Raw genomic sequence first — 20,516 nt, forward strand, 5'->3', positions numbered from 1 at the left:
CACAGGGGTCTTAGAGCGAAAGATCTGTTTTATCAATTAAGGCTCCCCACCGAAATCCCGATGCTGCCAATAATAAAGTAATGTTTGCGTCGGCCTCGGCTTTACGGGGCCGCTGCAGTGGAACCCTAACATTCTCATAAAAGGATGGCGTCTCCCAAGTTGATATCTGCGTGTTGTACTATTCGACCTCTTTCAACGCCTCCCCCCCTTCTCTATTCCCTGCCACGATGGATGGGTCAGAAAAAGGACTGGGCGCAAGCTCCGATGGGATCCAATTCGATACCGAAAGCGCCATGACGATCGCAGGCGACGAAACTCCCGGCAAGGAGAGCCTCAACCTCAAAGGAAATGACTGGAGCATGTTGACCAAGCTCCAGGAGGAGAACGATCGTAAGTTGGCTGCTGGATTCAAAAAGCAGGAACTTGGCGTCACATGGCAGAATCTCAGCGTGCAGGTAACAAGCTCGGAGGCCGCTGTGAATGAGACGGTCCTCTCCCAGTTCAATATTCCCACCAAAATCAAAGAGGGCCGGCGAAAGCTTCCTCTACAGACGATTCTCAACAAGAGCCATGGTTGCGTGAAACCCGGTGAAATGTTGCTTGTGCTGGGCCGCCCCGGCTCTGGCTGCACGACATTGTTGAAAATGCTTGCCAACAGACGAGGAGGATACAAATCAGTGGAGGGCGATATTCGCTTTGGATCCATGCAGCCCAAGGAAGCTGAAAACTTCCGAGGCCAGATTGTGATGAACACCGAAGAAGAGATCTTCTTCCCAACCTTAACAGTTGGTCAAACTATGGACTTTGCCACACGCCTTAAGGTGCCATTCCATCTGCCAGATGGTATGACTGCCTTGGAATACCAAGAAGCATCGAAAAAGTTCCTCCTCGAATCCGTCGGAATCTCTCATACTGAGAACACCAAGGTTGGTAATGAATACGTTCGTGGAGTTAGCGGCGGTGAACGCAAGCGAGTTTCTATCATCGAATGTATGGCCTCCCGAGGATCCGTCTTCTGCTGGGATCAATCGACTCGTGGTCTTGATGCCTCTACTGCCCTTGAATGGACGAAGGCTATCCGAGCTATGACCGACACACTCAATCTCTCCACCGTGGTTACTCTCTACCAGGCTGGAAATGGCATTTACGATTTGTTCGATAAAGTCCTCGTTCTTGATGAAGGAGAACAGATCTTCTACGGCACTAGAGAGCAAGCTAGGCCATTTATGGAAGAAGCCGGATTTATCTGCCGTGAAGGTTCTAATATCGCCGATTACCTCACTGGTGTCACTGTACCGACCGAGCGCAGAATTCGGGATGGCTTCGAGAGTCGCTTCCCGCGTAACGCCTCCGCGTTGCGAGCCGAGTATGAAAAATCACCGATCTATACTCAAATGGTAGCAGAATACTCTTACCCGGATTCCGATCTTGCTCGCGAGCGGACTGAAGAGTTCAAGCAAGGCGTGGCCTTTGAAACCTCCAAAAACCTACCCAAGAACAGCCCCTTCACCGTTGGCTTCGTTGATCAGGTTAAGATCTGTGTGCAGCGCCAGTACCAAATCCTTTGGGGCGACAAAGCTACTTTCATCATCAAACAGGTAGCAACACTAGCCCAGGCCTTGATTGCCGGCTCCCTGTTCTATGATGCCCCCGATAACTCTGGTGGACTGTTCATCAAATCCGGTGCCCTCTTCTTCTCCCTTCTTTACAACAGTTTGCTCGCCATGAGTGAAGTGAACGAGTCCTTCTCCGGAAGACCTGTGTTGATCAAGCACAAGGGCTTCGCTTACTTCCACCCCGCCGCTTTCTGTCTCGCCCAAATTGCTGCGGACATACCTGTCTTGCTTTTCCAGGTTTCCATGTTTGGTCTGGTTCTTTACTTCATGGTTGGACTCTCAATGTCTGCCGGGGCGTTCTTCTCCTACTGGATTATCGTGTTCACAACCACAATGGTAAGTGCCTTTCAATTTGCTCGCATGATTGTCAACTAATCAAAATACAGACTATGACTGCTCTCTTCCGAGCCGTTGGCGCTCTATTTTCTACCTTTGATGGAGCTTCCAAGGTCTCTGGTTCTCTCATCATGTTCACCGTTCTGTACACCGGTTACATGATTCCAAAGCCTACAATGCACCCGTGGCTCGGCTGGATCTTCTGGCTCGACCCGCTCGCTTATGGGTTTGAGGCTTTGCTAAGTATTGAATTCCATGATAAGACCTCCATTCCATGTGTTGGAACGAATCTGATCCCCACCGGCCCTGGATATGAGAATGCTCAGGCGTATCAAGCTTGCGCTGGTGTGGCTGGGGCGATCTCAGGACAGAACTTCGTTGTTGGCGACAACTATCTCGCGTTGCTCTCGTACAGCCACTCGCACGTTTGGCGCAACTTTGGTATCAACTGGGCCTGGTGGGTTTTGTTCGTTGCTCTCACAATGATCGCAACTTCGAAGTGGCGGACACCCTCCGAGTCGGGTAGCACGCTGGTCATCCCTCGTGAATACTTGCACAAGCACATCCAAAATCAGCAAAAGGACGAAGAAGGCCAGAGTTCAGACAAACAGGTCTCCCAAACCAAGGATGAGGCCCCAAAGCTTGACAATCAGTTGGTCCGCAATACGTCCGTTTTCACCTGGAAGGATCTTTCATACACAGTTCAAACGCCTACCGGTGACCGACTCCTCCTTGATCACGTCCATGGATGGGTGAAACCCGGCATGCTAGGTGCTTTGATGGGCTCCTCTGGCGCCGGCAAGACAACTCTACTTGATGTTCTCGCTCAGCGCAAAACCGAAGGAACTATTAATGGTTCTATCATGGTTGATGGTCGTCCATTGCCTGTCTCATTCCAACGCTCCGCCGGCTATGTTGAGCAGTTGGACATCCACGAACGTATGGCAACGGTCCGAGAATCCTTGGAGTTCTCTGCCCTATTGCGCCAACCTGCTTTCATCCCGCGCGAAGAGAAACTTGCTTACGTGGATGTTATCATTGACTTACTCGAGCTCCATGATCTGGCTGATACTATGATCGGCAGTGTGGGAGCTGGATTGAGTGTCGAGCAACGCAAGCGTGTCACTATCGGAGTTGAGCTCGTTTCGAAGCCTAGCATTCTGATTTTCCTCGACGAGCCTACTAGCGGCCTTGATGGCCAGAGTGCATACAACACCGTGAGATTCCTCCGCAGACTTGCAGATGCTGGCCAGGCTGTACTAGTCACCGTGCATCAACCATCTGCGCAACTTTTCGCTGAGTTTGATCAACTTCTTCTGTTGGCTAAGGGAGGCAAGACTGTTTACTTTGGTCCCATTGGAGAGAATTCGAAGGATATCAAGGGCTATTTCTCCCGTTACGGAGCGCCGTGCCCGCATGAGACTAACCCTGCTGAGCATATGATCGACGTTGTTTCTGGTCAATTGAGTCAGGGTAAAGATTGGAACAAGGTCTGGATGGAGTCACCCGAACACAGTGCCATGCTGAAGGAGCTTGATGAGATCATTGAGACCGCTGCATCGAAGCCGCAAGCTACAACCGATGATGGTCGCGAGTTTGCTTGTACCCTCTGGGAGCAGACGACCCTGGTTTTGAAACGCACATCAACAGCCTTGTACCGAAACTCTGACTACATCAACAACAAGTTTGCCCTCCACATCTCATCAGGCTTGTTTGTGGGATTCAGTTTCTGGAAGATTGGCGACTCTGTCACTGATCTTCAGAGCGTGTTATTCTTTGTCTTCAACGCCATCTTTGTCGCTCCCGGTGTGATCAATCAACTGCAGCCGACTTTCCTTGAACGTCGCGATCTGTTTGAGGCACGCGAGAAGAAGGCTAAGATGTACTCATGGAAAGCGTTCACCATTGCCTTGATTGTCTCGGAATTCCCATACCTGGTTGTGTGTGCCGCTCTCTTCTTCAACTGCTGGTATTGGACGGCCGGTATGACAGTTGATTCCAGTAAGAGCGGTAGCATGTTCTTCGTATTTTTCCTCTACGAGTTCCTATACACTGGAATTGGTAAGCCAACCAACCCTCTTTTATATTGACTTCCGTTAACGAACGAACCTAGGTCAATTCGTCGCTGCATATGCACCCAACGCCCAGATGGCTGCCATGATCAACCCTCTAATCCTGGGCGTATGTTTTCTCTATTCTCACCCATCCTAATATCTCAGCTAACACCGTGTTTCTCAGACAATGATCTCTTTCTGTGGTGTTTTGGTCCCCTACGCCCAAATCGTCAGCTTCTGGCGATACTGGATATACTGGCTTAACCCATTCAACTACCTTATGGGCAGCTTGTTGGTCTTTGGCCTGTTCGATCGCGAGGTCAATTGCAAGGAGCAAGAATTCGCTAAATTCAATACACCCAACGGAACTACTTGCGGTGAATACCTAAGCGACTTCATGCAGACCATTGGCACCCGTATGAACCTCATCAACCCCGAGGCCACAGAAGGATGCCGCGTGTGTCAATACACCCGTGGATCCGATTACCTTTATACCATCAACTTGAAGGATTACTTCTACGGCTGGAGAGACACGGGCATTGTGGCTCTGTTTGTCATCAGCTCGTATGGGCTGGTGTTTGGACTCATGAAATTGAGAACTAAGGCATCCAAGACCGCCCAGTGATTGGGGATTTGACCTTCAGGAATGTGGATTATCGACTTTTTCAAAACTTAGTCTCTAGACCTGCTTTCTTTTCTTCCTATGCGAACACCTAGAGGTGTGAGTACATAATTCTTCTTTTCTCTGCACATTGCTATAGACCACATGTACTATCTCCCCTCGTTTCAAATTGAATATATATTAATTCATATTGTCGCCTTTGGTTTTAAATAGTTCAAGTAAAAACATCATGTGACATGCTGGCCGAGAATGTCAGGCTGAGATAGTCAGGTTTCTAGGAGTTGCACCGGCCAAGCTCCAGCCACACGGAGAAAGTGCGAACCCTCTGGGATTATCATTCTTGAAAGAAAAAGAAGGGGAAAAAAAGAAAAGGCTGGTTGATCCAGTGATCGACATAGAGGAATGAGCTGCTCTCATTGCCATATCATCACTATCTAGTCTTTGTCTCAGACAGACGATAATGTGTCCTACGGGATTGCCCAGAAACTGAATTTCTAGAGCCAGGCTACCTATCACAGACCTCTAGCATAAACCCAGCGAACAATGTTGACGTTAATTCAGCTCGGCTCACAGAGTTTGTCGGACTTTGTCCGAGCCGAAGTGAAGGAAAGGCCAGAATTGAAGCCTGAGAGCCAGTCTTGGCGCAAAGGGTTGGGGTAAGGACTCTCCAGGGTTACTCCTTTGCCTATGCTAATGATCAGGCCGTGTCTCCACCGTGGGGGTCACGGCAGTTTTCTCCCTATGAGACATCGTCAACGCCGTCATACCACCGGATCCGCTCGTACAATTTCCGCATTGAGATTTCCCCGCAAAATGATTGGGCCCTCCCCCACGTTTCTCCAGAATTCAGGATTCACGGGGTAAATGCGATCTTCAGAGTAACATGACATGGGCCATCCCGCTCCCCGCACATAAATGAGGGCCAGGCCCGGGACCTTGTCGCTACTCTATACTATTTTCATCTGATCAAGTGAGCAACCATGGTCGGAACTGAAAATACCATCACAGAGGCGGAGTTGGGGATGAAGATGGACTTGAGTCACGAGGAAGTTGTCCATATGGCAGAGTTGACTGATGAAGAGAAAGTTATTGAGAAAAAATTGCGCAAGCGCATTGATGCTCTGATTATGCCACTGGCTATTCTGGTCTATCTGATGAATTATATCGATCGGTACGTTCATCCCATCCATCACAGTCAGTCGATGCTAATAGAACCAGCAATAATTATGCTGCAGCGAAGCTCCAAGGTCTCGAAGAGGATCTCAACCTCGACGATACAAAATACCAAACCGGTCTCTCTATTCTCTTCGTTGGATACATTCTTATGCAGGTGCCTTCGAACATGCTTTTGAACTACATGGGTCGACCATCCCTATACATTGGGTTCTTTGTTTGCGCTTGGGGGCTGGTATCAGCAGTGACAAGTCAAGTCACAAGCTATGGAGGCATTGTGGCATGCCGATTCATTCTTGGTTTGGTTGAAGCGCCCTTCTTCTGCGCCATTCTCTTCTATCTGTCGAAATGGTATACAAAGCAGGAATTGGCTTTCCGAATGAGTATATTCTACTCCGGTTCCCTCCTTAGTGGCGCTTTCGGAAATCTCATCGCGGCGGGTATTCTCAACGGTCTCAAAGGCCACCGAGGACTTTCGGCATGGCAATGGCTGTATATTATTGAAGGTTCCATCACTTGTGCTATTGGACTTGTCATTTGCTTTGTCCTACCTGACTTCCCCGAGACATGGAAACTTCTCTCCCCGGAGATGCGCAAAGTTGCCCAGCGACGTCTTGCCATTGAGGCCGGCCAGGCCGATGTGGATGAAGGAGGTAGCAAGAGCCAGTTCGAGGGCTTCAAACTCGCCATGACCGACATGAAAACCTATGTATTCGCCTTGGCGTATATGTGCATCACCGGAGCCGCGGGTTTCCAGAACTTCTTCCCGACATTGGTGAAGACCCTCGACTTGCCTGAAACCATTACGCTGGTGCTGGTGGCACCTCCATATCTGTTTATGGTTGTATATTCTCTTTGTCACTCAGTGGCTTCTGATAGATTGGAGAAGAGATTCTGGTTCTTCATCTACCCGATCCCAATCACCATCATTGGATTCGTCATCTTCATGAAAACCGACTCTTTTGCACCACGATACTTCTCATTCTTCTTGATGGTATTTGTGTTTGCCCAGAATGGAACTCTGTATTCCTGGCTCGCGAGCTCCATTCCTCGTCCACCCGCTAAGCGTGCTGTCGGTAAGTCATATCCCCTTAGTGGGTTCCACTGTCCATCAAGCTAACCACAACAGCCTTTGCATTTTTCAACTCAATTGGAAACAGCGCTTCGATTTGGACCCCCTATACTTATCTTGACAAAGAGAAGCCTCATTACTCCATGGCTATGGGTGTTTGCATTGCACTACAGATAATCGGTGGTCTTGCGGCCCTCTTCTTGTACTTCAATTTGCGCATGCTCAACAAACGCCAGGAGCGTATGGAGAATGAGGAAGTACAGCTTTCCGATAAAGATATTCGTCGGCTTCAGGCTACTGCTGATATTGAGGGGATTGATATTGCTGCTGCTCGACGGCTGCAGAAGGGATTCCGCTATGTATTGTAGAAGAATTCTAGCAAATTTCATATGATTTGATTTGATATCTTAAGACCTTAATTCGAAGTTTTTGACTTGTTCATTTTTGCCAACCCTTTCCCTCCCAACAATTCGCAACGAACCTGGATCAAACAGGTCCATACAAGCCGACGTCTTACATCACCTATGACTCTGAATTGGACGCTAAGAGGGTCCGTATAGACCGCACATGTTCATCATGCTCTTATTCGTTGTGAGGTGGGTTACACAAGGGTGTCTTCTGAGAAAAAGGCTGATCGGTCAATCGAGTAGCAACATTAACAGCGGTATACACATAGTTTCCTAGATATCAAATCGCTTCTCCCTATCGAGATTTTCAATCGCACCCAACTCTCTCTTCGACGTCTTATTTCCTCTCCGGTATATCCATATCAACAGCAGGGTAATCGGAACTGAGGCAGCATAGAGCAACAAAATAGCTAGAAATAGCCGGGTGTAGCGCGGTCCATCCGAAGATCTAAATAGTTGTTGACCCGCGATAGCGCCTGAGTTACTGCCGATGACAACCATGGTAAGACCTAGACTCCAATTGCTAGTCTTGGTTGCATTTATACTCACCATTGCACCGCTCAGACCTTGAACAAGAGCATTACCTCCGCTTGACAATGCGAAGATAGAATATCGAGTCCACTTGTTAGTTCCCAGCGGGAGTCCAAAAAGTGCACCCCGCAAACGCGATGGACCACACAAATGAGTCTGGTCAGGGGCGAGTGAAATCAAATAAGATAGAACAATGACATGAACACTGCTGACAGCGTTTAGAAGATTGCCGTCAATTTTGGAGAATCCCATACTCTAACGGTAGGCCCATAGAGGTGTAGCCGGTGCTCACCGTCAAGGTGGAGACATACCCCAGAATGCAAACAGTACAAACAACTTTGGAAAAAACGATCCAAATGTAGCATAAATACTCCGTATAGGGGATTGATATATGATATATGCTATCATATACTCATAGAGATTATGATAGACATAGTGATATATTTAAAGCATAAATCTGTGGTAAATAAAGGGGTTAGCGAAGGTACTCCGTAGTCTAGTTATATATAAGGTGGATTCTACCTACGCAATATCAATTACTATAAGATAAAAGCCCATTATGACTAGTAGAAGCAACCTTGATCCAGACGTGGCAAGGAATGGAGTCCGAGTGGTACGACTGTCCTATCATACCTACATACCTAAGGTAGTGTCTAGACTGTCGATCCAATCATGGATTACCGTATCAATGTGGTCCCGAACGGATGTTAGGGCCTAGTATATATGCCGCTGCAAAGACAAACAGAGGTTCTGTTTGTCCTTATGATCTTTTGGCCTAGCGGCTAAATGCTCTTATGTAATCACTTAGGTGTAGCGGCCTGAGTAGTTAAACCTGCCCTTCCGGGCAGGATTACATCAACCCATATGGTGTGTCACCTGACTTGCCTCTGAAGTCATTGACATTTAAATAGTTTGAATTGCATCGCCTTATTCCCCGATTATCTCTGAATTATTCACAATTCAATATTTGAACCTCACTTTATGTACATTTATCGTACACAGTGTGATCGACAGACAGCCTAAGGTCAACATCCCTCCCATAACTGATCCACATAAACCCAGACCTCCACACCATGCAATCAGCAACTTCGCGACCAATTCTTCGTATCACTACAAATCCAACTCTTCTGCGATCCCTTTCCAGTACCCCAAGAATCATGGGTGCAGGTGATATAGGTTCGACAAAGTCGGGCTTTATGTCCGAGTATGGTGGCACACTACAAAATGAATGACGTCATATCTGACTATCAGCAGGAAAGACTCTTTCGCCAAGCGCGAGGCGGCACACGAAGCCATGTACATTCGACAAATTGAAATGGAGAAGTGAGTAGCACTGACCCAATTTCAAGACATCCAATTTACTTGAGTGATAGGCTTGAACGTCTCAAAGAAAAGCTCAAGGAGCAGCGCAAGCATATGGACGAACTCGACAAGCATCTGTAGGGATCCTGGATTCTCCCCGTGTGGCCAACACTGACAGATCACAGCGATGAGTATACCAGGTCTCAGGGGGGCGAACAGAACTAGCCTTGCGACGAAGTCGCAAGCATCCCGTGAATGGCCTAGATGGTGATACGATCGAATTCACCCGACATATCGACATACGCATTACAATCGACTCGACTTTTAACTAACAATAGTGTCATAATGCTTTTCAAACTTGTGTACACGATAATTTGCTAGCCTAGCGTTATTACGAAATGAAATGCAACATCGACTTTTAACCAGGAGACTCCACTCTTAGTCTCTTCGTCAGCTCTAAATCTTTGCCTGCCACCTCCACCGGTAACTCAGACAGGCCCATCTGGCCATCACAAACAAACCAAGTGACACTATGAGAACACTTCCCAAATATGCCACCATGGCTTGCTTCCCGACTTTGTCGAGCATTTCACCGCCAATGGGGATACAGATGAGTGTGCTAAGGTTCTTATTAGTGACAAACCAAGAAACGGGATTTCAATGACTCACGCAAAGCTGACAATAGAATATGTCAAGCCGAACCTTCCACCAACCTCGCTTGCCCTGGAGATCTGCCCGATGCAGGCTGGTGCAAGACTCAGGAATGATCCTGAAGCCAACCCGAAAATGACCGAGAACATATAAAGTCCTATCAGGGAATTGCCAAACGGCAGCCAGATTACAAACACTGCAAATGCACCCAGAGCAATGAGTCCGGTTTGAGTGTTGATTCGACCAAACCGATCAGCCACACCTCCAGCCACCAGTCGTCCTATCGTGGAGGCTCTGTGCCAGACTAGTCAGCGATTGCCCAAGAGACCATCAACGTGCGACTTACACGTTCTGAACAGCAAGAAGAACAACGCTGGTATTGGTAGAAAACCCTTGCATGATCACATAGGTTGGGTAAAGACCCAGACCAGCAAAAACCTCGAGCTCAAGAGCTATATCAAATCAGCATTTCTTTTCTTCTACCATCCGGATCCTCGACCAAAATCAACCCACCAAAAATGCCGAATGTCAGCCAGGTAAACCTCGCATCTTGCAAAGAACGCAAATTGATAGTCGATTTGCTTCTCCCCTTCGGAAGGCGTGCCTTCACCAGAGCTGTTCCAAGCACACCCAATATTAGCACCAGCAATGCCAGCAATCGAATTGTCCACTTATATCCAAGGTTGGTGAACCCGGATCTGAGAACAAATGGAAAAATTACTCCACCAAGGCCTGCGCCCGACATCGAAATCCCAATTGCAAGGGCTGCCTTTCGATCGAACCATTGAGGCACACTGGCCAACGCGACTGTGCTCAAAAGGGCCGCGCCGGTCCCGGAAAGAACGCCAAGGGTAAGAACAAAGTGCCAGTAAAGGTGGCTTTCAGCAAGAAGAAGAAGGCCAGTCACATAGCATATAGTGCCAGCTATGAGAATGCCCCTGGGACCATATCGATCAAACATCGGCCCAACTTGCACAGAAATACTCAGACCAAAGAACGTGAATAGTCCTGGAATCCAGCCCACTGCACTGGGTGAGTAGCTGGCCAGCTGATGAGTCGCGAAATAATTTTGCAGAATTCCCGTCGTGTTCATCACGCCGAATGTCCCCATCAAGAGACAGAATGAACCCGCCACAACACACCATGCCTGCAGCCCTCCATCTGGGAATGTGTCTTCGGTACTATGACCGGTAAGATGGGTGGTGAGTGTGGATAGCTCGGCTGGGGGTTCGACAACGGAAAATGCCGACCGGGGAGCTTCTTCGTCGAAGTTTGAGTGGTGACTCGTGGGATAACCAGTAGGATAGTCAGCCACGCTTGTCGAGGCCGATTGCCATGGCTGTTGCACTGGTTCTTGCACAGATGCGGTGGCAGACTTTTGCATTATGATGTTCTTGAGCCCCAACAGATGATAGAAAGATTGAGGCGAGACTTTAAAACTGCGGTAGAAATGAAAGGCAGCGCACCCCTCAACAATTTTACAGAATATCCAGAATTCCAGTTATGTGGAGGTGACTCATTACGATAAGGGTTTGCATTAATCTCCATGATTTCATGGTGGGGTAAACGATTGTGTTATTTTGTAGTATACTTCGGCATCGCCTTCCGATGTTCCAACTTGGGGGATGCTGTGGTCGCGAACAAGAGAATATTTTTTGGAAATCAATTTTTGGGGCTTGGAGCCACTCAATCCTCCAATGGCTTTAATTGATATTACTATTCTTTGAATTATACAGAGTGCCCAGGTGATACTTCCTCTATAAGAGATCCCCGCCATCGGCTCCCTTTCCGAGATCACATGGACGGTTGACTTGGTATCCATTTCATGAATAAAGGTAAATTTATGTTAGATATACACATGTAGGTGGATGGGCTAGTGGTTTTGGAAATATATTCGTATATTCCGACGCCCTTCCTTGTCGCTGTACTCCATATGTAGATATGCAATCGGTCTCTGCGGAATTAGTACCCGATATGTATATTGGCATCTACCGCTTTTTAAGGGGAACTCATATCATAACATATTTTTCTTCCTGGACTTCAAAGTGAGAAACTGATCGTATTTGAATGAAAAAGGACCATTCGGCAGTTATGTTGCAGAATGAGGTTGAAGATCAGTGGCATGACACTCGCGCCACCCAACCCCCCCAATATCCCGCGCCGCCAAACATTCCGATTTTCTCCATTGTTACTTACTTCAGACTAAGTGGCATGATTTGGAAGTAAGCCAGCTGACGTTATGATGATTTCGGTTGTGAATCACAGTTTTTGTATAGCTAGCATATATTCTATCCTATTTCTCTTCACCAAGAGCCAGATCATCCAAGATCTACACACATCAATTGAGATCACTATCCTCCACAATGTCCGCAGCACAATGCACCAGGCTCTTCACCAGAAACATCCCTCAAGTGAGGCGGCAACGCCAAATACAAAGTCCTCGCGTCACTCTCGTTGGGAGTCCAGCTCCAAGTCACAACCCTACCATTGACTCCGAAGTTCTACCATATCGACTCTACGAACTCTCACTAAAGAAGATCCGAAAAGAGGCCCACGCTGCTGAGCCCGATCTACGCCATGTAATTGCTGGCGTCACAATGCAAAAAGTGGTTTCCAGTGCCGTGCATGATGATCTTCTACATAGAGTCGACATGATCGAAACCGCAAAATTACCTCGAAGACTACCGATCTTACCAGGTGCCGATGAGCCCTGGGAACATGAAGAAATTGCTGCAAATCAAGCAGCAAATCCAAATGCGTGGGATATGGAATCTCTCGATCAAGCGCTTTGTGAGATGGAACGCGCTAGCAAAAAAGGAAATGTTGCAAAAACTGTTTGTTTTCAATTAATTAGTGAGATGTGAAACTTGAACATCAACTTTATCCCATCAATCTTTGTTTATTTAGACGTTGTTTGAAGTTAATAAGAAGCCATCTAGATGTTTAAGCGTTACTTGGACGTACATGGACGTATCTACACGCTTAGACGTGAGTTTACCGTTACTTAGACGTTACTGAGATGATATCTTAAGCTAAGACATCGCCTGTATGGCGGCCACAGACTCCTTGTTGTACCGCTGGGCGTCTATTGACACAATATTACCCCTTTCCCTCTTCAAAGTGCTCGACTTGTGTGCAATACTTAACAGGCAGGGATTTTGTACCCCTAACCATCTACTACCTCAATCATAACACAATTTCCTATTTAGTAAAGCTTCTTGTCTTTGTTCAATCCTCTTCTCTTTGCTCTCAAACCCACCTTAACTCTTACTATCTGTTACTCAACACCACCCTCTTTCTCCCCCCAAACCTATAATCCCTCTGCTCTCAGACATTACCACGGCATCCAACCATGGCTGAAGAAACGAGGTTGTGTGGCAGCTGCAACAAAGAGAGGTCGAAGGATACATTTCGGGCGCCTGAAGCTGCAGGGAAGGAGTTCTATAAAATGTGTGAGCCTTGCCGCATAAAGTATCGAAATGTGCGTATATCACATGCCCAGATGGGCAAAAAAACCTGGCTTATTAGGTCCAGACTAAAAACACACAGAAATCGCGAGTTAAAAGGTCCCAAGCAAACAGGGGACGAGATTGGCCGTACTATCTCTCCAAGCCAGCACCCCAAACTAACATCGGCCTCAACAACTCGGAGACGGGAGTCACCTCCGCAATCACTAGTGCTGCGCCAATAACCACCATGCCTGAGCAACAGAAATGTACACACGTGGATTCCGGCCACCACAGTCGAGTCACAGTTGCACCGCCCGTTGTGGAAAGTTCTGCGCAAAGCACAACAACAACCACTGTCGTCACCATTTCAACCACCACCGTCTCCAAGGGTATGACAGAAACTCCGACCAAAGCAGCGAAAGACGCAAAGACTGCACAAGACAGCATCCAACAGGTCAAGGATGAAGACCTAGAGTCTCTTTCAAGTGGACCCGAATCTGCGCAGCAAAGCGAAAGCGGCGCGGCTACGAACCATCGCCCTGAATTATTTGGTTGTCTACATTGTGAGAAACTGCGCCCATGGCCAATGGCAGGACTTCATATCTGTTTGTTATGCATTCGGGACTGGAAGTGGTGTGCGAAAGGTGCTCACAATCAAGCCAAGGCGAACTTCTTGTGGGATGATGAGGAGCATGATGAATGTTACATGTGTTATTTTGCGGGCATCTAATGCTTTTTGCCCAGCATGGAGACTGCAGGATTTGTATCTCCACGTGAAGCACCTATACCTAACGTGTATGGCAGCTTTCATTCCTGATTTTCTTTTTCTCCATGGAGTATGTTGGTATTAGTTTATACACGATTTTGGTAGGTTGAAAGAGTGACTAGAGATTGACTCCTGACAGATCAAATAAGGACAAATTGACAGGAATATACATTTCATCTCTTTCGGGGCGTCTTTTTTGACGTCTTTCAGGGTATAAGCTGACCATACAAAAAAGACATACTCGAGAACTAGCTAGCAGATAGGTAAAAAAACGGGCATTTAGTGAGTCTTTCAATATATTTTTGAACATATCAAATACTGTGTTCCATATATTGAGATTTTGAATGAAAGTACGGAGTAGAAGAGGCCTGAAGGAGTTGGCCGATCCAAGATGAGGTCGCTGCACGTGACACTTATCAAATCCAAGGGGTCAAGGAGGTAAGTTTTACCCATTTGCATCTACAGTGCATTTGCTCTGCACAATTTCTAATCTTGAGCCCGCAGTTTATCCATTTTCATAGCCTTCATCCCTGATTCTTCAATCCATGGAAGTGTCCTCCAGAGCAATGTCCAATCAAAACCACTCAATTCAGGCCCAGTCGGAATGGCGGAGTCACTCCACCTGCTCACCTCCACGCACCTATTACAAACCTCCGAGGCGTCAACTAATGTCGAACTAACCAGTGCCAATGCCATCCGAGAGCAAGAGGGCCCACCCCTCAAGCAAGCAGATCTCGGACTCCCACGTCGGAAATCTGGCTCGCCTAAATCCTGCCGTGTCGTTGGCTCAGGATGAGACACGCTTCCCTTCTTCCCCTTTCTGAGCTTCCTTCGCCGCGCCATGGTCGGTGGTACGCAACTATTTGTCCCGGACTCACGAGTCAGGAGGGATCCGAGCCGTCAGTCGCGGTCCTGTAAAGTCTGCCGGCTCCGGAAAGTCAAGGTCCGTTACCCCCGTCATCGTGCTCAGATCGCCCTTGGGGGTCGGAACGCTCCCGTACCCATCTGATGTGTCCCACTGGTAACGCATCACCCGCAAGACTAACGTGGATCCCGCTGTCAGTGTGACCGAGTCAAGCCTTGCCATGCCTGCTGTGCTCATGGCTACCCCTCCAAATGCGTGTATGAGCACGTCCCCGACGAAGAAGCCCGACCCATTAGTCAGGCGGAGGAGATTCGGAACTTGCGGGCGGAGATCCGTGACCTTCGGGGAAGAATAGACGATAAACAGGATGGTACGTTTGCAGGCCCCGCCCACTCTTTTTAATAGCGTGTGCCAAACACCCGTGGATGTGGAACAATCGCTGACGTCTGTGCAGGATCTGGTGCCCAGGATCTTCAGCGCCTAGACAAACTTGAGAGCTTATTTGAGTCTATTCGCTCTGCTCCAAGCCCGTTAGTCGATGATCTTGTTCGCGACATTCGGACGGCACATGTCGGCCTTAAGAAGGATTTGGTGCCTATTGGACCATGGGAAGGAAGGGAAGGTATGTGGTATAACGATTGCATAGATTGGACAAAAAAGTTACCCTTGCTGACAGTCCCAGCGTATGAATTCTACGATTATCCTTCGCGCCCTTCGTCAACTCTGCCGGCTCGGAGTCGCCTGTTAATAAATTCCCCGGTTGAAGACTTCAATAATTTCCAAGGTGACGATGACGATGACAGCGACTTCGAGCGCATGTCGCTGAGCAGTGGGTCCGACTCGTCTGGCACGATCTCGGTTATGAGCATGCAAAGACCCGCGGTGGATGTGTTTGTCGAGAGATTTGTGGATGCATTTAGCCCAGAAGTGGATATGAAATCCGGAAGAGCAGGTGCATTGCGAGCTGCTGCCGGGATTCGAATGTTCTCACCACTTATCACAGATGCGTTCGAGGCCGTCTCGGTAGCATTCTTTGGTCGTTCTGTGCAGAACAAACAGATCGAGGCATCCGGGTTTCGACTTTACCCTCGCGTGCTACGTGAATTGCAGGATGCGTTGGTGGACCCCGAAAAATGCAAAGCAGAATCAACACTGGTGACCGTGATTCTCTTGCTGGCTTTCGAGGTTAGTTTCATAAATAAATCTTGCTCTTTTGCCAATACTAACTCCAGCAGAGTGTTGAACGCACTACTCAGAGTGGTGTCTCAGCTCACGTACGAGGCGCAGTGCGCTTGATTGAACATCGTGACCAGAAAACCACATGTATGGAGTAGAACACCTTTTATTTACAGAACTCCGTCCATATTGGGTAAGATCGCAGCCCTTCCGTAATTGCCACTTCTCGATCTAACAGCTTAGATTGGCGCCGCTCTGGCAGCTCGACAACCTTCATTCCTGGCCCGTGAAGAGTGGAAAACCATTCCGTGGTCAGCAGGAACAACCCAAAAAGATATTCTTCATCATCTGCTTGACCTGGCCACCTCGGTACCAGGCTTACTAGCGGCATCTGATGCCTTCAAAGAAGCAAAAGTCACGTCTCTCATGGGCACACAAGAGATGGCTGTCAAACAGTCTACACTTTGGAACGGAATAGGCGAGCTTACAAACCGCTTCTATCAATGGTACGAAGACTGGGTTGTCGCATACCCTGACGGGCCACCACAGGAAGCCGAACAACACGGCGACCAGGGGTTCCCAATTTTCCAACGCCGCGACCTCCGCACTGGGGCTACTTTTACTCCAACAAGATTCACTTATCCAAACCTGCTACTCGCACAAACCATGTGTGTCTACTACGCTGTACGGTTGGTCCTGTCCTCGATTGACACTAGGCCAGAGGATCGCGTCTCGCCCCTGGAACAGTACGACCTGGGCTGCGGGATCTGCCGCTCGTTGGAATTTTATATCCTCACTGCGCCGGGGAACATGATTAATCGTCTTGCGTTCCCCACCCGAGTAGCCTGGGAAGCATTCCCAGACGGAGGGCCAGAGCGCCAGTTTATGGTTGAGGTACTGCAGCTAGTTGAGAGGCGACATGCTCTTGGGCTTTGGGGAAGTTCCATGCCAGAGTTATCTACAAAAGAATCATCGCCCCTGAACACGGGTAGTCCGTAGTGAGGACGCAAGTACCCTATCTAAACTGAAGTTCCGTGGCCACGATTTAATCATTTTATCTTAGGGTTCTGCAATCCAACTATTTGGACGCAATAAGTTTTGTGCGGGTGTGCAGCTGTCATTCAAATGAACATGATGCCCACATGGGCTTATATGGATATTGTTCAGCAAGGTCTCATAATGTACGGAGTATTGTTGTTCAGCTTCCAATAGTGTAGAGGCTATGCACCGCGGCTTTCCGGCTATATTGCCCGAATAATACAATGCCCAAGCATCAAACCAAACTATAATAATATTATGAATGCGAGCTGAAATGATGAGTCCCAAATTAATATACTATCCCACTTCTTATTGGATGTTCCCGATCAAACTAGATCGCATTCGACCTGGCTCCGCTAGGGATCGCCAGTACCAACCACTCACAGGTCGACTTGATCGATCAACAATCGATAGTTCGATGGAGATGGGAAAAAAAAAAAATAGGAGATGCGGGAACCTGCAGAATCCTTCATAAATAGCATGGGGCCCCATGTTACGAATAACACATCTATCATACAAAATGCCTTCCTTCACCAAGTTGGCGCTTTCTGTCCTCGCGGCTACCTCTGCCGCTGCAATCGGAATCAATGATTTCTCCTGCAAGAGCTCCTACAACCCAGTCGTGCTCCTGCATGGTCTTGGCGCGACATATTATGAGGACCTGAACTACATGCAGTACTGGCTGCAGACCCAAGGTTTCTGCACATATGCCAGAACCTATGGTGCATACGATGGCTTCCCATTGCTTGGCGGCTTGAAGGCCATCAACGAGAGCGCCCCTGAAATTGCTGCGTACATCAAAGAAGTCGTGGAAAAGACCGGCAAGAGCAAAGTCGACCTTGTCGGCCACTCCGAGGGTGCTTTCCAATCTCTATATGTGCCCAAGTTTGAGGGCGTCGCCCATCTGATCGACAAGATCGCATCCATCGCCCCGCCTACCCATGCCACTACATTCGCCGGCATCTACGACCTCGCATACAAGTTCGGCAACCAGTCGCGCGAAGTCGTGGGTGATGTGCTTGATACCCTCGGCTGTCCTGCTTGCAACGATCTCGGCCCCGATGGCCCAGCTATCAAGCGCTTGAATGACGGTACCCCTATCGCGCAGCCCGGCAACAGTATCACTATCATTGCGTCCAAGTATGATGAGCTGGTTACTCCCCCGTCGACATCGTTCGTCCACGAGGAAGGCGTGACAAATCGCTGGATTCAGGATACCTGCCCGTTAGATCCCGTTGGTCACATTGGCGAGGCCTATGATTTGAATGTCTGGCACTTGGTTAAAAATGTGTTGACCTCGACCCCGGATAAGAAGTTTTTGTGTCTGCTTGGGTCACCGGGTAAATAAAGAGCTTAAGGTTGCCTGACGTGATTTATTTTACTGTATATAATAACTAATCATTGAGTGTATAATCCATGGATATCTTATTCCCTCATTGTTCGGTTTAGTAGTAGGGGCACAAGTACAGATACAGGCGGTATGAATTAAAATTATGCAGTGCTTGTTTTAAGAGGTTTGCTCTTTTTTTAAAATGCTATTGGATATATCCCTCCAATGGCTTTTTCGGGGATAACATTCTAGAGAAATATAAGAAAGAGACAAAAACAAAAGGAAGTTGGTATAAGTTGGTATGATCAAATGGTGATCCTTCTGCTCTTTGTTCATCCTGACTAACCTTTTGATATAAATCCTCGAGGTGTACCCCGTACCTTTGAAGAATTTCAACTCTCTCTCTCTCCACTTTAGCACTATCAATTTGCCTAGGCGAAGTAGACTATATCTATTAACTGCTTATCCCTTAAATTTGGGAATATTATGACTTTCATGATAAAGTGATAGATCACGTATCCTGTGTTTGCCTATAGATTGGGAAACACCTACTCCGTATCTAGGACTGAGTGAGACACTAAGAGCAAGTAGCCTTTTGCGACCACTCTCATCTTAACCACCACTCCCAAGATCTCTCGAGAATTCAGAACCCTCTCTAAACCACTTCAAACTGCCAATCATCACATCTGACATAGCTCATCTGCTCTGAAACAGTTGTTGCCTTAGGCACACCTGATTTTCTTCACGGATCGGAACTTTCTTTCTCCGCACATTATCTTATCTGAGACGCGCAAGGATTAAAAAAATCACCATGTCAGAGCCAGACAACAAACCTGGCTCTGAATCCAACATACATCGAATCCAAGAGCGATGGGACAGTCTGAATGAGATGTTCCAAAACACCGACCCCGAGCCTACAGAGCCTGTCGGCTCTGCCGATGACCTGGAGGCGGAAATTCGTCAAGCTCAGGCTCAATTGTCCAGACTGAAGAAGCAGCGTGAGCTCATTGATATCAAACAAAAGGTTGCAGAGGAGGAGAGAGAATTGGAACTGGCTCGCACTCGACTATTGGCTGTGACCCAACTGGAACTTCCCCCGGTTACCCCTGCTTCAACTCCGTCCAGGACCGAGCCGAAGCAGAATAGCAAGGCTGGTATTGATGGAGCCCAAAAGAAGACTGTTGCTGCCCGATCTGAGCAGATTACCGCTCCAGCATCTCTGACCCAAGCTGCTGATCGTCGCCCTTCCGAGGCTAAGCCAACCGAACCCAACCCTTCACCTAAACGCGCAAACAACCTCGTGTCCGGTTTGAACCTCGAGCAATTGCGAGCTCTTGCAGCAGCTACCAGGTCCCCCGCCGCACAAACAGTTGTCAAGACTGAATCCCGTTCCAGTCTGCAACCTTCCGCCCGATCTTTTCATCCCGAAACATCCGTCCATGCCCCACCGGTGCCCAATGTGCCGGTATACAACGGACGAGCTCTGGGAGAGTTCAAGAACTTCTCTATGGGTCTAGAGCGACACTTCGATAAATATCCGGAGTGGTACAAGATCGATGAGCGCAAGGTCACGCGGGCGCTTAAGCACGCTGCCCTTAATATCGAGGATGAGTGGAAGCGACACATACGTCACCTACCCGCCGAAAAGGTCACCTACGCCAGTTTCTGTACCTTCCTTATTCACCAGCTCCAGAACGGAGTCTATCCGGATGTCGCCCGGTCGCGCTATATGGATAGCTATCAGCGACCGGCTCAATCGGTGACTGATTTCTCCAACTGGATGCAGCAGTGGGTGCCACATTTCCCGAATAACGACTCGGAGCGTGACCGCATGCGCCATCTCTTTGAGCATCTGATGAACAGGGTTCGCAACGAGGCTGATAAGACTCATCTGGACTTCGATAACTATTACGATTTTGTCGAATATCTCCAGCGGGTCGAGGATTCCATTGGTAGCCGCGCCGAATCTCTTGGTCGCCGGGTTATCAACCCTCGAAAGCGACCTCGCAGCGACTAAAGCGGTTCGACCTAGTTGAGAGAGCTCCGCTTTGAGACGAATCTCCGACGAAGCTGACATCCATCTTTATTTACATCTGCACACGGGGATAAATCGGAGGGTGGGTTTCTT

General features: G+C 48.2%; 9 protein-coding genes across 9 annotated transcripts; 8 read left to right on the plus strand and 1 right to left on the minus strand.

The window, feature by feature from the left end:
• Positions 1 to 227: 227 nt before the first annotated feature.
• On the plus strand, positions 228 to 4,631 carry PEX2_065930 (CDR ABC transporter; the record flags this gene model as incomplete). Its single annotated transcript, XM_016743864.1, has 4 exons — positions 228 to 1,952; positions 2,003 to 4,013; positions 4,066 to 4,133; positions 4,191 to 4,631. The coding sequence occupies 4 exons, from the start codon at positions 228 to 230 to the stop codon at positions 4,629 to 4,631; spliced, it is 4,245 nt and encodes a 1,414-aa protein (XP_016600046.1).
• A 977-nt stretch (positions 4,632 to 5,608) lies between these two features.
• Positions 5,609 to 7,241, plus strand: PEX2_065940 (putative MFS transporter; the record flags this gene model as incomplete). Its single annotated transcript, XM_016743865.1, has 3 exons — positions 5,609 to 5,799; positions 5,847 to 6,877; positions 6,931 to 7,241. 3 exons carry the CDS (start codon positions 5,609 to 5,611, stop codon positions 7,239 to 7,241), a joined length of 1,533 nt encoding a protein of 510 aa, XP_016600047.1.
• A 1,643-nt stretch (positions 7,242 to 8,884) lies between these two features.
• Positions 8,885 to 9,338, plus strand: PEX2_065950 (ATPase inhibitor, IATP, mitochondria; the record flags this gene model as incomplete). The annotated part of the gene is made up of 4 exons (XM_016743866.1): positions 8,885 to 9,015; positions 9,066 to 9,134; positions 9,185 to 9,250; positions 9,299 to 9,338. The coding sequence occupies 4 exons, from the start codon at positions 8,885 to 8,887 to the stop codon at positions 9,336 to 9,338; spliced, it is 306 nt and encodes a 101-aa protein (XP_016600048.1).
• Positions 9,339 to 9,569: 231 nt separating this feature from the next.
• PEX2_065960 (Major facilitator superfamily domain, general substrate transporter) lies at positions 9,570 to 11,148 on the minus strand (the record flags this gene model as incomplete). The annotated part of the gene is made up of 4 exons (XM_016743867.1): positions 9,570 to 9,732; positions 9,783 to 10,058; positions 10,111 to 10,216; positions 10,278 to 11,148. 4 exons carry the CDS (start codon positions 11,146 to 11,148, stop codon positions 9,570 to 9,572), a joined length of 1,416 nt encoding a protein of 471 aa, XP_016600049.1.
• Positions 11,149 to 12,127: 979 nt separating this feature from the next.
• On the plus strand, positions 12,128 to 12,628 carry PEX2_065970 (uncharacterized protein; the record flags this gene model as incomplete). Its single annotated transcript, XM_016743868.1, has 1 exon — positions 12,128 to 12,628. The coding sequence occupies one exon, from the start codon at positions 12,128 to 12,130 to the stop codon at positions 12,626 to 12,628; it is 501 nt and encodes a 166-aa protein (XP_016600050.1).
• Positions 12,629 to 13,116: 488 nt separating this feature from the next.
• PEX2_065980 (uncharacterized protein) lies at positions 13,117 to 13,943 on the plus strand (the record flags this gene model as incomplete). Its single annotated transcript, XM_016743869.1, has 2 exons — positions 13,117 to 13,245; positions 13,314 to 13,943. The coding sequence occupies 2 exons, from the start codon at positions 13,117 to 13,119 to the stop codon at positions 13,941 to 13,943; spliced, it is 759 nt and encodes a 252-aa protein (XP_016600051.1).
• Positions 13,944 to 14,820: 877 nt separating this feature from the next.
• Positions 14,821 to 17,019, plus strand: PEX2_065990 (Zn(II)2Cys6 transcription factor domain-containing protein; the record flags this gene model as incomplete). The annotated part of the gene is made up of 6 exons (XM_016743870.1): positions 14,821 to 14,922; positions 15,043 to 15,214; positions 15,299 to 15,466; positions 15,527 to 16,029; positions 16,080 to 16,118; positions 16,264 to 17,019. The coding sequence occupies 6 exons, from the start codon at positions 14,821 to 14,823 to the stop codon at positions 17,017 to 17,019; spliced, it is 1,740 nt and encodes a 579-aa protein (XP_016600052.1).
• A 559-nt stretch (positions 17,020 to 17,578) lies between these two features.
• Positions 17,579 to 18,406, plus strand: PEX2_066000 (esterase/lipase family protein; the record flags this gene model as incomplete). Its single annotated transcript, XM_016743871.1, has 1 exon — positions 17,579 to 18,406. The coding sequence occupies one exon, from the start codon at positions 17,579 to 17,581 to the stop codon at positions 18,404 to 18,406; it is 828 nt and encodes a 275-aa protein (XP_016600053.1).
• Positions 18,407 to 19,199: 793 nt separating this feature from the next.
• On the plus strand, positions 19,200 to 20,405 carry PEX2_066010 (uncharacterized protein; the record flags this gene model as incomplete). The annotated part of the gene is made up of 1 exon (XM_016743872.1): positions 19,200 to 20,405. The coding sequence occupies one exon, from the start codon at positions 19,200 to 19,202 to the stop codon at positions 20,403 to 20,405; it is 1,206 nt and encodes a 401-aa protein (XP_016600054.1).
• Positions 20,406 to 20,516: the final 111 nt, after the last annotated feature.

This window comes from Penicillium expansum, assembly GCF_000769745.1.
Source record: "Penicillium expansum strain MD-8 chromosome Unknown contig220, whole genome shotgun sequence".
NCBI lineage: Eukaryota > Fungi > Ascomycota > Eurotiomycetes > Eurotiales > Aspergillaceae > Penicillium > Penicillium expansum.